The following is a 16,560-nucleotide window of genomic DNA, read 5'->3' on the forward strand; positions in this document are numbered from 1 at the left end:
AAAAATTACTAGCTCCTGCTAAAGTTTGCAAAACTACGTTTGCGTAGACTCCTTAGTCCACACAATTGAACCCTGAAAGACTCGAATTTTATTGCTGGGGCCACTTTGTCGTTTTTCCCTGAGCTTGTTTTCTGCTGTGCAGCAGAGGTGATGACAGATGTCTGATGGATGCTGCAGGGTCGTGCCTGCTGCCGAGGGCCCCTGGCTGCACTTGTTTGTGCAGCGAGCAGCACCAGCCACATGACGCTTGTGTTTCTCGGGAAGCGGCAAGCGGGAGATCAACACGAGGTTCATTCGAGGCAGCGTTAGCCTCCAGATAAAGCCGTGCCTCCACGTGCTCCTGTTCCCTGGGCTCTGGCACCATAAAAAACCCACAGAGGCAGGTCTGGGTGTGGGCAGGGAACAGACGTGTCTGAGTCTGAACGTGTTATCGACGCTGAGAGCGGCGCCGGGGCCTCCTGGCTGCCGTGCGTTGGGCAATGCTGGCAGCACCGCCTTCCCTTGGGCTCCCTCTTCCAAACTCCAAGCTAGCTTGCCGTGAGCAGACAGAGGGGGAACGTTTCTGCCCAAGGACAGGGCAGAGCTCTAAGTAATACCTTATTTTTATCTCTGGCAGGGTATTTTTGGCAAGGAGCTGCCCAGACTGATGTGTTTTTCTCCCGTTTACCCCTGTGAGTGATGGGTGGGGGTCACTGGCAGCACGATGTGAGTGTTGGGACAATGCTGCCCAGAACTGAGGGAGCTGGAGGATGTTACTTGGCATGAAGAGTTGTTCTGGCACATCTTCACTGGATATTGCTTTACCCTCCGCTCCAGACCTTTGGACTGCTGATGATTTCTGGGCTGGGAAAGAGGACACTGTAATTTCTTCAGGATTGCAAGGGTCTCAAGAGCCATGAGCACAGATAGGAGAGGGTTGTGATATTGGCTTCTGACAGATTTGAACACAAGAGCATGTTTGGCAGAACAACCAAAGTGTCCAGTTAATTTCGGTTTTAATTCCCTTAATTTCATAGATAGTAGGTAAGACTGACAATGGAATTTGGACTAGAAATGACATGTGATAAGTCAGTAACTGGAAACACCTGACCATGTCTGTCCTGAGAGAAGTAAATACACTCTGCTGATGCACTTGATTTGATGCTGGTTCCCCTGGCTTGGACTGGGGGATGTTGGGCACCTGAGAGGATGTGGGGAAAGGACTAAGATTTCAGGAAGTTAAAAAGGATTGGGATGTGTGCATGTGAACTGGTTATTTTACCCTTCAGAAGGTTGATGATTTAAGACAGAAAATGATACCATATGTGCCCGACAAACTGCAGGGTTGTTCTGCTGTGGCACTGGGCCAATGGCAGTGTGGTTTCACTCATGGACTGGGATTTCTATTCCCAGTCCTATCAGTCTGCTTTTCAGACTCTGTGAGGGCTTTATACCCATGTTTCTATCTGCAGACAGAAAGTGTAAACCAAGAGAGAATCCAAATTGTTGTGCATTGGCTCAACAAACCGTACAGGTGTCAGTGGGAGAGGAGCTGCAGCTGTACTTCAGTGCTGATAAAGGCCAGTGTGCATTAGAAGGCTCCTGGTTCCAGAGGTGTGGAACTCAACTGTAAAAATCAGCTCACAGAGGTTTGGCACTGGAATTTTCAGAACACGAACCTGTTTGCTTTAACGAAATGTGCTGAAGGTGCAGGAGTGGGAATTGTTAAGGTAACAGCTGATGAGGTAAAACCATGTGTGACTGCAGCTTTGGACCAGCCTGGCTCACGCCAATCATCTCCACCTTCAGCCTGTGGAAAGGGAACAGCAGGGATCATGTGTGTACTCAGAGGAAGAGTTTAGCCCAGCTAAGAAACTAAGAAATCACTCAATAATGTGTCAGAAATGCTGCATTTTTCTTTCCAGGTTTTCCCAAGCTTTGCAAAGTTTCTTTTTAAAGATAGATGCGGCTTTTCCTTTTGTTTTCATGTTTCCACTTATTTTGTGTTTTGTTTCTATCCTATGCAGTTCTCTTTCTATATTTCCCATTAAACCAAGAGGGATGTGATTGTTTTTATTTAACAGCTTGATCTGGAACAGATTATGGCACTGCCAGCATTTCCTGGTTTGGTGTGCAATGGAAATCTATCCAGGCTCACGTTGATGAGATTGTGGAAACGGTATTTGCTAGGGAATGCCAGCTCCATGGCTGGCATAGGAAGCACAGCACATGCTTCAGGAATGCTTTAAAGCAGTATTTTGAACTTTGAAGCCAATTGATTCACAGAGGAAGAAGGATGGGAGAGGAAATAGTCCAGCTTGTTGTTTTTTTCTTTTCTCCTGGGCGTGTTTTCCGTTTTCCAGTGTCTGGGAGCACGTTATGCCTGCTTTGGGCAGGATGGAGGGACATCTCTTGGGCATCTCTCCTGGAAGAGAAGCACGGAGGGACCACGGTGGAGTCTCCTCCTGGCAGTGGTGTTAGCTCAGTGTGTTCCCTGTGTTTCAGAAGCTGGACAGACAGGCTGTCCTCTTCTCCCTCTGACATTACAGGATAGATCCCCATCCCCGTGGTTTCCCCACCTGCTGTCTGTGTCTCAGATGATGTGAGGGGAAAGGCTGCAGGGCCAGACCACAGGTACAGGGACACTGCAGCCCAAGGGCCCCAGAAAAGGGGAAATGGATCTGCCCTGGATCTCCCACCCAAAGCAGCGTCTGCCCACTTATGTTCTGTCTTCTTTCCCCTGCATTGTACTGGTTTTCTAAGGCACACAGAAACAATACAAGAATCATTCCTGTGTTCTTCCACATCATTAAAAAATGTTCCTTTGGTCCTTATTAACTTGGGACTTGGGATCTGCTGCTGCTCATCTGTGTGCAGTAGGAACCAGGCCCACGCTGAGGCTTTTGTTTATTCTCCCAATATCTGAAGCACTTTTTTTTTTTTTTTTTTGTTAAAAGGTTTTTTGTCTTGTTTGAAAAAAATGGGCAAAGATTTGCCCTGTGCTCTTGGGGAGGATTTCTCTAAACAGAAATTGAATTCATCCATTTGGATTTTACCAAAGACTTTTACATTGAGTGGCTTTAAGGTATATTTAAAATGTTTATTTAAAATCCAGAGTCAAATGATTTTTAACAAACTGTCTCAAGATAGAAGAGACTGACTTTTTGGAGTAACTGTATTGTTTATTTGTTGTATTGCAGTAGCACCTAGAGATCCCTACTGTGCTAAATGCAGAACAAACACAGAACAGAGCTGGTCCCTGCCCGTGGGAGCTCACAGCCTTCAGTTTGGGGTCAGCCAAGAGCTCCTGGGCTCTCTGGGGGCAGTGAGTCAAACCCACAGCTTGACCTCCCCATCACCCCCAAGAGAACAGATCAAGTAGGAGGCAAGGTTCAGAGAGCTGAACAACCTGCCCTTCCCTGCTGTACACCGCTCCTACTGATTTTTCTCAAGCTGTAGTTACCAGGCCTGTGGCTGAGCTCTGTGGGCTTCCTGATATCACTGCTGCTCCTTGGAGAGCTGTGGTTTCTTGTTCCCAGTGTCCTCAGGCTGATAGAGGTGTTTGGATAAAAGGAAGCCTTTTCAGTGGTTTATCATTCATATTATTTAAAAAAAAAAAAAAGTTTTCCTTTTTGCCTTCTACGTTTTCATTCTCATTCAATACCTTCCCATGGTTGCTGCCATAGAGGGCAAGGGGGAAGGAGATACCAAAAAGCAAACCTGACATCACACATGCACACTGTCAATCATCAAAGTATCAAAAACAAAGCTTGCAACAGCACAAACTTGTATAAATGTGGAGAGAAAAAACAAAAAGGACACTGACTAAGCACATCAGGCCATCTTGTCCCTTTCGGCAGCTTTAAGATAGGTTGGAAGAAACTCCCCCATTTTTTGAGCTTGTCTCCTGGGTCACCATCCCATCATTTTCCATCTTCTCTACCAACACTCAGCTATAGCTGGGGGTTTGTCCATTCTGATTTACAAAGCCTCAGAGAGAGTCCCAGGGAGGGATGAATAAGGAATCCTTAATGTTCACTCATGCTAGAACAAGTCAGGGGGTCCTAGGGGCAAAATAAGCCAGATAATAATTCCTGTAGACCTGTCTGTTCCCTCCTCTACTCTCATCGATGTCAGGGCTGGGAAGATGATGGGATTCAGCAAATGAACAGGAAGGGGCAATTTGTCTGTGCTGGTTTGGGGCAGATCCCAAGTGTGAAAGAGCAGGGGAAGAGCCATTGTGCCTCATCTGCAGGGAGTAAAGGGACAGGGTGTGAGAATGAAACCCAGAGCCAAAAGCCTAATTAGGGATAACAAACATGCAAGTCAGAGGCGGGGAGGAGAGGTCTGGACCTTGGCTGCACTGTGGTTTCCAGTGTATGCTCCAGCCCGGAGCTGGCGGGGCTGGTGACTAACGCAGAGCATGAGGCAGCCTGGGAGCAGGGACAGCTCTGTGGGCTGGGGTGCCTCCAAGTGTGCCCAGAAAGAGAGATATAGATATATATATATATATCCTGAAGCTGTGCGTGTTGCTGGTGCAGCCCAGCAGAGCTCAAGGAGAGCCTGGTCCTGTCCTGTGTCTCAGGCAAGGGCAAGGTCAGGGAACAGCACTTTGAAAACACAAGCCAAACACGGTGCTCTGAAATTAAATCCTTGTGACTGCATATGAGAAAATTTGGTTTCTAATTACTAGTTTTGAAATGTTTTGTCACAAACTTCCTTTGAAGATGGAGAAGATGGAAAAAAAATGGGATGAGTGCTCCCTGGCCCAACCTCACTGTCCAGATCTCTGCTTAGAGCTCTCAAGGAAGAAGAGCTTCTTCCTCAAAGAAGTCTCCTGTCCACTTGTGATGCAGCACACATCTCTGGGAGTTCCCACTGTGCTCTGAGGTTGTGATACCCTCTGTAGGAAGAAAAAAACAAATAGTCTTTACCTCTGTAGAGGTGGGTCTGGATACAGTCAGCTGAGTCTTACATACTCCAGAAGCCTGGGAGAGCTTGGATGTGGACTCCTGTAACCTGTCACAGGGACAGGCTCAAACAGAAGCTGTTTGGATGTGAATCCAAATCCAAATTCCCACAGAGCTTCGGCTGGGAGCCTTTATGCTATCTCTACTTCCACAAAAGAAACAAAAAACCACATTAAAGTAAAAGGTGCTTTAAAAATACCATGAGGAGAGAAACTGCCATGGAAATAAATAGCAAAAATAACGACGTTAACATGTCCGGTGTCACGGCAGCTCTGACATTCAAGTAGTGTGGCCGTGCCCACAGAGCTTCTCAGAGCCACTGCGGGCACGGCCCGAGGGTCAGAGCTCAGCTGGTGCCCCGTTGCTCACTGAAACGACCCACTCCTCCCTGGGGCTGGAATGGACGTGAAGAGAAGGGAAGAGGAAAGATGGATGCAGTCCCCGCTGACGCTCAGGTCTTGGCCGTGCCCACCTTTAGCGGGACGGAGACACAAAGTTCTCGTGGTTGCGTCTCTGCCTTCGGTGCCTGAGAGAGAAGGGCCACGCCTCAGAGCTGGAAGGGATACTGCTTCAGGTACTCCTCCATGCGCCGCGGCAGCGGCAGCTGCTCCACGCGGGCCGTGCATTTGTTGATGCGCAGCCGGCACAGGTGCTGCAGGCTGGGAATGCTGTCCTTGCGGCCCAGCGGCCGGATCAGCTTCAAGTGCACCGCGGCTGCCGCCACCTCTTTCTGCAGGGGAGGTAGAGGAGACGGAGGTGGGTAGGGAGCCTCGGTCTTGCTTTCCGTCGTGCAGGACATGAGATAGTGCTGGATGAGGCTGACCACGTCCGGGAAGGCCAGGATGCGAGGTTTGGACAGGTAGTTGGAGTCCAGGCGGAACTTGCTGTCGGTGTACTCGATGCGCACGTTGGTGGGCCCTCGGTTGGTCTTGACGGACAGCGTGAACAGGTAGCTGGGGTGGGTGCTGTCCCGCACCAGGAAGGTGCCCTCAGGCATCTTCTGCAGATGCTGCTTGGCCTCGCTGGCGGTGATGGAACCCCAGTACCAACCTGGAAAAACATCCCAGAAAGAATTCCTTAGGGAAAGAATGTATTATAGGACTGGCAGTGTATCTAGTGAAGCCTTGAAGATAACCACGTTCAGGGCCTGGGAAGCAACCAGAGCCAGAGTTGGCAAGATTTTCATAAATCAAGACCCAAGTTCTGAGGGTTTCCTGCCTATGCTTGCCATTGCTGTGCTGGGGCTTGGGATGAGGCTGGCGGCTGCTGCAGCAGCTGCAGTTTACAGAGAAAAAGTGATTTGCTTTTTGCAATTCCTTTTCCCGGTTCAGTTACAAAAGATAAGGCAATAAATTAGTTCATGATATAAGTTTGTAGAGACTGCAGACACACCTGTGTGCACAAGAGCCAGCCTTGGCTGTGACAGAACCAGGTTCCTGTCTGAAGTTGGATCAGGAGATTCTTTCTGGTGCTCAGACTGTGGAGTTGTGTCCCTGCACCCTTCTGACCCTGTGATTTTGCAATTGAGTCTTACCAGATTCTCGCAGGTAGGAGAAGGTTTTTGCAATGCAGAGAAGGTCTTCTTCAGGGTCCCGTGTCTGAGGTGGGTTGCTGTCTGGAACCGGAGGTGCAAGGGCAGGCACAGACTCCTCCTGGAAGGCCATAACTGGGAGAGGCTGCATGATGGGCTCTGACAATTCCTCAATGCCCCTGAGTGACAGTCTCCTGATCTTTTCCTCTGCCAGCAAAGGATGAGGTCTGAAATGAAAGGCACACTCTGCTATTTCTCCTTGCCTTGAGACCGGCTGCAGGGTCTGTTCAGTGCATGCTCCATTGTACTACAACACGTTATGTTTTCCAAACAGAGCCTCAGCACCATTGTTTCAGAGAGAGGCAAGGGAGGAGGAAGGAACAAAGCTAAAGATGAGCCCTTAGGGACAGTGAGCTTACCTCTTTGGCCTTACAGAAGGTGGTCAGTCTTACCATTTAGGATGATTTGAACCTGATATTTTTAGATGTTGCCTTTTAATATGTAGCTTCAGGGGCAGTAAGGTTTATAACAGCATTACGGCTTCATTTACAAGATTACAATGCTGGAGCATTTCTGTTTCTGCCAGTGGGACTGTCATTTACTGCAATATAATTAGAAGCAGAATTGGGAATATCTTGGGTTTTGTCCTACCCACTTTCTGTTCAAGGATGACCCGGTCCTGAATGAATCTGCCAGAACTCAGAGTGAGCTGATCATGTAGGAGAACAATGGAAATTCTTGTTTTAGCCAAGCCTGTGCACTACACACACCCCACCGTTCAGCAGCTCGATGGAGGAGTCAGTGTGGCTGTAATCCCTGCAGGACTGCAGGAGGAGGCTCTGCCATGGCCAGGCTGCTAGAACATGTATTCCCCATGGCCTAAAGTGCTGGAGCTATTCAGAATCTGAATGCATTTCCACAGAGCGTGGAGCTCTCATGGGTCATGAGTGCTGCTCCTCAGCAGCACAGGGATTCCTAAGGGAAAGCAGAGCTCCAGGGAGAGGAGGGATGTCAGAGGCCAGGAAAGTCTTCATTCCCAGGCAAGCCCCTGAGCAAAAATTAGTTTCTGTCCCAGTGTGTGTAAGCTCTTTGCCTCTGTGTCCCCTGTCCTGCTGCATGTCCTGTGTTACATCCCCCCACCATCCCCAACACACCCAAGATGTTTTTCAGACACTTTAAAGAGAAGATGGCTGAGAGAAATACACCCAGTCCTCAGTGTGACACTGCCACAGCACCACTGGAGCTGACAGTGATGGCACAGGGTGCAGCCTCCTCCCACACCACTGAAGAGAAGCAGAAGGAGACTCTGAAGTCCCAAGTGCTTCCCTTTGGATCTTCCTCCTTCCCTGTGCTCTGTGTGAACAGGGACACTTCAGGTACATAAATAAATGTGCTGTAAACTGAGCTGCACCTGATCATAGCTGCACTCCTCCACCTCAAACTGCTGAGACTCAAGTATGGGACAGAGAACAAGAAGAGATGTGGGAGGAAAGTAGATTAGAGAGAACCTGGAAGCACTTTCACACCTTGTGAGAACCATGATCAGTTCCACATCTCTGCATTTCTAAACAAACCGTGGAGGTTTGGAGTAAGGATTTGTAAAAGCGCTGGTAAATTTAAATCTACAGGGAGATACTTCTTGCCCTTGCAATACATAGCAAACCCCCTGACTATTCTGTTGGTATTTAGGAAAGAACATTCTTTCTTTTTCCATGTGTCAAATCACATTTCAGAAGAAGGATACCTGCTTGGCTTTCATGGTATCTAATATATATGTTTCTTAATTTCTATTAATGGGTAGGAAGCCAGGCTGAATAAAAGTGATTGCTGGCCCTTGGTCACCCTGGGTCACAGGACCTGCATGTTCAGGGGCTTTTGTAGATCTGGATATATTTTTGTACCTGGAGATCATTGTTGGAAAAGCTCTGAGCTCTCTTTTAAATCCTCCTGGAGATACATTTATAGGTGTTGAGGGCTTCATTTTTCAAGATATTTCGATGTCTCCCTCTTAATGTCTTGATCTTCACAAATGCCTAGCTACCTGTCTCCTTGGGGAAAGGAGATTCCCAGTTCTCCATTACCCCCTTTTTACACAAGGAGAACCATAAACCTGCTCAGCTGCCAAGAGCATGGTGCAAATAACACCAAGGTGGTGGATCTGATCACCATACAGGTCATTCCGAGCTGGACTCAATCATCCTTGTGAGTCCTTTTCAACTCAGAATGTTCTGTGATTCTGATCCTTGCCTGTGCTGAACCTAATTGCCAATGGGTGCCATGCAAAGAGGGTGTCCCAGGCCTGCTGGCAGAGCAATGCCTCTCATACCACCTGTTCCCTGAGCTGAAAATGACTGACTGATACTAAGGAAAATCAGTCCTGCACCATTCACTCCCCAGAACTCGAATACTGCAGTCCAAGTGCCAAATCTCTCCAAACTTATCTTTCTCCTGGACTACTTTTCTGGCCTACCCTTCCAGAAGGGTTTGGAACATAAAGAAAACTTTTCATAGCATGGAACTTTTTTTTTTATATACCACCTTCAGAGAGGAAATTAGGAATTGGCTAAGAGGTGGCGAAGGAAGGGAGAGATAGCAAAGCTATACAGGGAAACGTGTGCCATGAATCAGGAGGAAAGTTGTTACTTCCGAGGGCTGTACCCGTTCAGTTTGGTCCTCCAAAAACCACATCAATAGTGTGAATTTTTCAGTAGGTTTCTTTTACAGGGCCCATGTGCTTGAGATGAGTTTTCCCACTGTACTCATGCTCTGCTGCCTTACACTTTGTGCCCACTGAGGGTGGAGGAGCCCAGACCCTGTGCAGGCACTGTGGGGATCCATCCCAGAGAAGGGCTGGGCTCACACATTTCCTATTTTCCTTCTATACCCCGGCCTTATGCCCCTACAAAACCTCCCAGGGCAGCTGTAGGCTCAAAGGAGCATGGTGGAAGAGAGGAGAAGGATTAGAAATTTTGACAGACTGGGAGGTGCTGGTGTCCTAAACAACTCTGTATGTAGCTTGAAGAAAGAAGAGCTGCTGCCAGGAACAAACAGAGCAGCTCCAAGCACAGGAATGGGAGAGCAGAGAGATCAGCAAGTAATGAAGAACATTTGCAAGAGTCGGCTCTTTGGTGGGGCAAAGAAAAGATTTTCAAATAGTGCTTGTAAGAGAGAAAGCAGAGGGAAGACGTGGAGAATCAGGACTGAATAGAGCCAAGTGTTCGTACAACAGCTGTGAGGAGGAAGCAAAGAACCATGTGAAATTTGGCATGTCTAGCTGGGAGTCTGGGTGCACTCTCCAGAGAGACACCAAATGAACTTCCCTGTGCTTTGGCAATTAGTGTTTCAGAAAGCCTTGGAATGGCAAGAAAGTTCAGGAGAATCAGATCTGTCTGATAGCATTTGGTGTTGGCTTTGTAGTTACTGTGCCGATAAGTTAAACTTTGTAACACAGTATAAACACTACAAGAAAAGCGTGGAGCTGCTCTCCCTTCCATCAGCCACATCCCAACACTCCAGTGGGAGCTTGGTCTGAATCGGCCAGAGAGTATGGAGTCCAGGATCTACGAAATCCTAGAGGATAACGAAAATGGAGCAATAAATGGCCTTCAAAATAAGCAGCAGAAGGAAAACATCTACATATCTGGCTCCATAAGAAGTTCTTGGTGGGCATGGGAAGCAGTAGCTCTGGTATGTTGACCCTGGAGAAAAGCTTCAGATAAGGGTTTCCCAAAGGCCAAGCTGAAAACTAAATTCACTTTGTCGTGGCTATAGGAACTGCAGCTGCAGACTGAAAACAAGAGTGAAAACAAACCCCCTTGCAGAGTAGGAAATCAGTGGTAAGCACGAGCTCTCCTTGTCTGTGGAACAGATTTTGGGAGGGGGAATGGCAGAAAAATCCCTTGTGCTTCGGTCACTGCAAGCAGACAAGGAAGATTTTACTCTGAGGAAAATCCACCATACAGCGGAGTGATAGGAAAATCTGACATGATGGCTCAGACTGAAACAAATGCTCACAATTTCCAAGTATGCAGCATGTGTGAAAAAATATCAGGGGATTCCTGCACACCAGGTGTTCCTCATCTGATGAAATGAGCCGGTCACAGGGACACTGAAGTGTGTCAGTACTGATATCAGAGGAGGCACTTGGATGTCACCTGTTCTCCTGAAGGCAGCTGTGGAACTATCTCCATGTACCCCTGTGGCTCTCACTCTACAGAAAGCTGTGTACATGTACATACACTTAAACTGACATGGAATTGACATTAATTTAACATAAATGCCTCCTTAGAAATAGATCAAAGCACTTAAAACTCCAGGCAAATTTTGTGGGTTTTTTCCTCCAGTAAGCAGTTTGATTCCAAGAGGACTTTAGAGAGCACCTATGGTGTTGGGTTGGAGCCTGCACTGCTGCTGCGTCCACCACACTGAACAACACACTCCAAGTTCTTTTTAGTCTCACTAAGACTTGGAGTACCGGGAAGTTTTTTAGCAGTAGAAAGCGTGGAAATCAGGAATACTTTATGGTTCCATGATTCTGGCCTTGGAATCTAAAACACAGACACACAGAACTCAGCACTGAGCCGGCCAAAGTCATTCCCATTCCATTACAGTCACACACGGCAACACACACGAGCTGAAAAACTGCCCCCGAGATCCTTCCTAATTATAATTATCAAAGCACAGCGTTTCACAGAAGGCTGCGAAGTATCTTACCCCTGAACACAGAGGATCATGTCACTCCCGGACCAAGGGAAAAGCATTAAGTCTTCAAGAAGGGGGGAAATGATTTCTCCTCTTCTTTCCTTCTTTGCTTCCCCGAAGCAGCGAGTTCAACCTCTAGTTGGGGTTCACGGTGAGAAAAGGCTGGCGAGTCCCAGCAAACCCCTTCTGCAGGTTGTTCCAGAGCCAGGAAAAGCCAAGCAGAAGACGAGCTGTCCGACAAAGACTTCAGCAACTTTGGCCAAGAAAATGCGTGTGCTCTCGGTGCTTTAGAAAAAAATAACGTGTTCTTGTTCTGCTTTCCAGAAAACAGCAGCCAGGAAAAAAAAAAAAAAAAAAAAAAAAAAAAGTTTAAAAAATAACGAGAGAAAAAGGAAATTACATATATTTTAAAGAGGAACTGATCTTCCTTCAGAGCACTCTGAAATAGTAATAAATAGGTACCAATAAATAAGATCTCCCCGAGTGCTGCGGGAAGAGCCGGAGCAGCGACCTGTCTCAGCGCTGGCTCCGGAGAAATGAAGCTCCGTGGAAGGAAGGTAAAAAAAAAAAAAAAAAAAAAGGCAAACCTCCTTAGTAATCTTTTGTGTGTCCCTTTTAATCTGTTCCAGGAAGTGAGGGATTCCTGGAATCGTATTGTGTTCGCATCACTCTTCCTATATCAACCACGAGGGGAGGGGAGGAAAAAAAAAAAGAGAGAGAAGGTATAAATAGCTGTGTCCAGCACGGCCGCGTCCATGCTGCAGGGCGGGGGACGGAGGGAGGGGAGCGAAGCCCTCCCGGCGGGCAGGCAGGGGAGGGAGGGGAGGGGAGGGGAGCCGTGCGGGGCCGCCACCGCGCGTGTTCGTGGAAACGCCTTTGATCCATTTCCAAGAACTTTCCAGGAACGCGGGGCCGGCGCGCCGGGCGCCGCCAATGGGCGCTGTCAATGGGCGCCGCCGCCGCATGCGCGGGGCCGGCCCGGGGCGGGGCCGCCAGCGCCCACCGCCCCCTGCCCGGCCTTGTGCGCGCCTCCCCGGCGTTTACGCGCGCTTACGTGGGCTTCGGTTTCCCTTTGTTTCTAAGCGTTTGGAGTTTGGCGGTGTCGTTTTATGCCTCCCCTCCTCGGCGGTTCGGCAGCCTCCCCGAGCTGGCGGCGCCTCTCCGCGGCGCTCGGGCAGCGTGCAGCGGCTGCTCGGGGAGGGGCAAACAGGCACTGGGGCAATTCCCTGTGAAACGTGCCCAGTAAGGAGCCTGTGCCGCAGGGTCTGCCGCTCTGGGCAAAGGTTGTGTGGTTGTCACGCTGTATAGGTTTCTACAAAGGGTCGTCTTGGTCACCTGCGGGTCTCTTGAGAATCAGGTGTCAGCGCAGCGAAGTCTCCTGGAAAAGGCCACGCCGCCGCCGTTTTGTGCTGCATTTACAGAACACTGTCGAGTTCAAATCTGGCAACCCACGAGGAAATATTTCGGTTTCTTTTAGGGCTATTGAACCTTTTATATTTTGAACACTTTATAACAAAAGCTTGGTTGCTTTTGTCTTTCCCTGCCCCGAGTTGCCCACATCTTCGCTTATTAGAGATAGGAGAGAATGAGAGTGGTCTGTCTGCCACCTCAAAAATATTAGTAATCATTGCGCCATTCCGAACATTCAGAAGTGGATGGGGCCGGGAGCAGAGGGGAAGGCAGGATGCTGATTTGGGTGAGGTTAGAAGGGTGTTCCTTTCTAACCTCATGAGCCTGAGAGCAGGCGGGCAGTGTTCAGCTCCTGACTCAGCCTTTCACTCCCTGCAGGTTCATGTGGGAGCTGCTCAGCCTCCTGCACACTTCCGTCCGTTTTCTGTCCTGAATCTGGGGCAGTGCAGTAATAAGTGCTGCTAATAATACCCAGCTATGTGAAGAGAGAGGTGCTGAGGGTCATCTAAGTATCCCGAGTATCCATCCATCCAAGTACTCTGAGGGCCATCTTGAGGGGGTGGAAATGTCAGCCTGCCTTGACACTTGACACTCCTTGACCAGTTTGCTTCTGAGCCTGCCAGACTTCAGCTCACACTTCTCTGAATGTGTGTAAATTCACAGGGGAGGCGAGAGGCCGGCAGAGGAATTTCAATCCTCACCTTTCCTGTGCCCAGCAAGCACAACATTCAGGCGATCATTCCGAGGCCCCTTTGTAGGCCTGGCTCAGGGTTGCAGAGGTTACCTGCGTGCCTGTGCCCCTTCACATCTGAATCCGAGGTGGTTTTAAACCTTCTGTCGGTGGTGCAGCATGCTGCACGATGGATTTGAACAGATCTAGACTACCGAGGTGGAAGCAGCTCTTGTCTCCGGCAAACCACAGTGAACCTGCACGTTCAGAAGGTATTTAATTCATCGTCAGCCTCGGGGGGGACGCTGAGATCGCAGCTCGGTGTGCCGGCAGGAGCGCTGCAGCCCGGCGCCGGCAGCGAGGAGCTGTCTGCATCTTTCTTCTTCTTAGAATCGGGCTCCACTGTGGTGATCCTCGCCTGGAGGAGGCTTTTTGTGCAGGCTCCGTGCTGGGGGCCGAGCAGCCGTTGGTGTCTCCGGCACAGGGAAGCCACGCTCAGAGCTGTGCAGGGCGAAGATCCCCGCGGGAGCTCCGCGCTGTGCGGGCAGCGCCTGCTCCGGTACCCGCCTCGCTCTCCCGCACTGGCTTTCCAGCCGCTGTCACCGGACCCGGGCCGCTCTGCTCGGTCTTGCAGGTCCCGGAGAGATGAGCGTTGTCTCGGAGTAGCTGATGGGTGCGCGCATCAATGAAAGGGGTTTGCATTTGCATTGGAAAGTTCTTCCGGGGCTGTTTATCTTAAAAAAAAAAAAAAAATCAGTGATCGGTTTGAAGTCAGGAGCACTCAGCAGTGCTTCATCACTCGACATGGACGTTGTGCTCATTGGCGCTCCTCGGGCACAAGGCAATGCCCGAAAGGGAAACAGCACAGTGTGCCCGATGTGCCAGGCCCTGCACAGTCAATATAAATTGCTGCCATTCACACAAATTAGTTGTTTAAAGTCATTTTTTATTCATATAAACGCCTTTCCAGAGTACTATCTTGAATAATAAGAAATACTGGTGATATCATTGAGTGCTGGCTTTAGTTATGAAAGGTATCAGAGAAAGCTCAAAGCTCGCAATAAAGTCAGGGAAGAAAATCCAGAAATAGTGAGGTATAGTCCCTCAGGAAAGTTCACTGACACAACAGCACCATCTGCTGCTAAATATGTGCTTGGGAAAACCGGCGGCCAGAGTCCCTTCACTGCAGGTGTTACACGGCTTCTGCTGGGCGTGGACATCCCTGTGATCTTGTAGAGTTGGTGTAAATTAAAAGTGTCACCCAGAATCGTAACTCTTGACAGGGGTCTGTGTGCCTGGGGACTGAATTTAGTTTCACCAGTAGCTTGAAAGACTGAAAGTAAGTCACTCCTTTGGTTGCCTGGCGCTTGCCCTAAGCTCTAGTGACCCAACGTTACCAACATCAAGCAGCTGTTCCTTGTTTAGAGGAGGCAGCTCGTTATTCGAGCAGCACCAATTCCTGTAATCAACAACAGGTGGTGCATTTAACGTTGTGGGTTTTATTTCCCAACCTTGTGAGTAACAATGGAGGAATCTCCAGGGTGTGGGTGAGCTGTGCCATAGATACGGGGACTTCTGAGCTGGCTCTGTGAGAAGTAGGGTGTGCAGAAAGGAATGGGTTTCATTTCAAGCTGTGAAAAAGTAGCCTGGGTTATTGTAAGGAACTCAGTATATTTGTTGTCCCAAGGCTTGTGGCACTTGGTGACCTGGAAGGTGATGGCAGTGTGGCACCTGTTGGCTGTTTTGCTGCTTGATTCAAATGCTGCAAAAATTGTATTCCTGAGTGCTCTGGAAAGCCACCCCAGGACTACCAGGCAATGCTGTCATACCCATTAGTTGCAGGATGTTTCAGTGAAAGAGATTAATTTCTTCTGCTCCACTGCAGCATAAAATGAAGCACCATCTCCTGTAGACAGATTAGAAAGTTTTTTATGCTTTTGATTTATGATTCTTCTGGGGAAAAAATGTATTTTTTAATTTTTTTTTTTTTCCTGTCTGCTGAAAGGGAAATGTCCAGCTTCTATCTCCCCATCCATAAGGTGTGGAGGAACATGGATGGAGTGTCCCAAAACCTTCTCAATGACCAAGACAAGGCACTTGTAATAAGGTGTCTGAGACTGGGCATAAAAAAAGCAGCTTTTCTATCTTTGTCTGTATTTCTGCAGGAAAATACCTGCTATGTGCTAACATGGAGGAGTTAATCTTGAGGAATGAAGTCAGGTACTAAGACAGGCTCTGCACATGGTGAGAGTGGTGTTCTCGAAACTTCCTTTTCCTTAAAGAGAAGCTGCTTCATCGCCAGAGTTTTAATTCCTCCTGGAAACCATGCTAAAATCCCACAGACACAAGGACAGGGGGCATTGAGGCTAAAAGAGAAGTTGTTCTAGCAACAAAGCATCAGTAAAGATCATTACTTGTGAAAGAGCTTTATAAACCTGGTTTCATGTCAGCCAGGGGAGAAGAGCCAAGCTGTTTGCTGATGAGCTTTTTGAGCTTGGGTTTGGTTTTTTTTCATGCCTTTTTGATAAGTCTGAGGCAGATACCTCCCGAGCAGAGCCAAAAGACAGCGAAAACCCATGCATATAGTTTGTGTTTCAGACCACTGTGTACATGACAGACTAAACTAAAGATCCTACAAGAGGCTGCTTTTGTTCTCCTTCATATCAAAATATTACTCTGTAGAGCTGCCCTTTCTTTTAATATCACAGATGCAGTTTCAGAAGAACTTCCTGGGGGATTTAATAAGGTTGTTGCAACCGCCCAACCAGACAAAGCCATGTCCTCGCTTCAACCTGACAGCACAGAGGATTTTCTCTTTGGTGACATCTATATAACGCATCCTGTGAGCATGGATTTCTCATAACAGCAGAAAAAATAGAGAGCGGTTACTCAGAGGAAGCAAAGTTTCAGAAAAACAACGCACTGTTTTTCAGCTAATTTATTTATCATCACTGATGTGATTTCCATGAGACATTGCTGTCAAAGGGCTGACCCCCAAAGAAATCACTTTTGTATATAAGGACACGGAGATCCCTGTACCATTCAGATATCCCTCCTCAGGATATGCCATCCCTCAGAGAACATTTGATGACCTCAGCTTTCCTAGCTCTCCAGATGACAGCAAACTCAGTTATTTCATTTCGTTTTTATTAGGAAATGAGACATTTGAAAGTCTGAAATGTCTTTGATCCCAGTTATTGAGTTGCTGCAGCACGGCAAAGAGGCAGTGAAAATACCCAGTGGAATAGCCAGAATTAACTTTCTCTGTTTAAACAAGTGAAGTTGTTCTATCTGTAAAG

General features: G+C 48.2%; 1 protein-coding gene across 1 annotated transcript; it reads right to left on the reverse strand.

Annotated features, from left to right (window-relative positions):
* Window positions 1-3,065: 3,065 nt before the first annotated feature.
* CISH (cytokine inducible SH2 containing protein) lies at window positions 3,066-11,790 on the reverse strand. Its single transcript, XM_040076381.2, has 3 exons — window positions 11,194-11,790; window positions 6,484-6,707; window positions 3,066-5,999 (listed from the first exon to the last, which is right to left on the reverse strand). Exons 1-3 carry the CDS (start codon window positions 11,238-11,240, stop codon window positions 5,497-5,499), a joined length of 774 nt encoding a protein of 257 aa, XP_039932315.1. The 5' UTR covers window positions 11,241-11,790; the 3' UTR covers window positions 3,066-5,496.
* Between the last annotated feature and the right edge of the window lie 4,770 nt (window positions 11,791-16,560).

The sequence above is a fragment of the Hirundo rustica genome, chromosome 12 (genome assembly GCF_015227805.2).
Source record: "Hirundo rustica isolate bHirRus1 chromosome 12, bHirRus1.pri.v3, whole genome shotgun sequence".
Lineage (NCBI taxonomy): Eukaryota > Metazoa > Chordata > Aves > Passeriformes > Hirundinidae > Hirundo > Hirundo rustica.

Bases quoted from the DNA above. Each gene is read 5' to 3' on its own strand.
- CISH (XM_040076381.2), bottom strand. From the start codon at position 11,240: ATGCTTTTCCCTTGGTCCGGGAGTGACATGATCCTCTGTGTTCAGGG. The intron at 6,708-11,193 runs GTAAGATACTTC...CTTTCATTTCAG, and splicing joins ATGATCCTCTGTGTTCAGGG to ACCTCATCCTTTGCTGGCAG. The intron at 6,000-6,483 runs GTAAGACTCAAT...ATGTTTTTCCAG, and splicing joins CTCCTACCTGCGAGAATCTG to GTTGGTACTGGGGTTCCATC.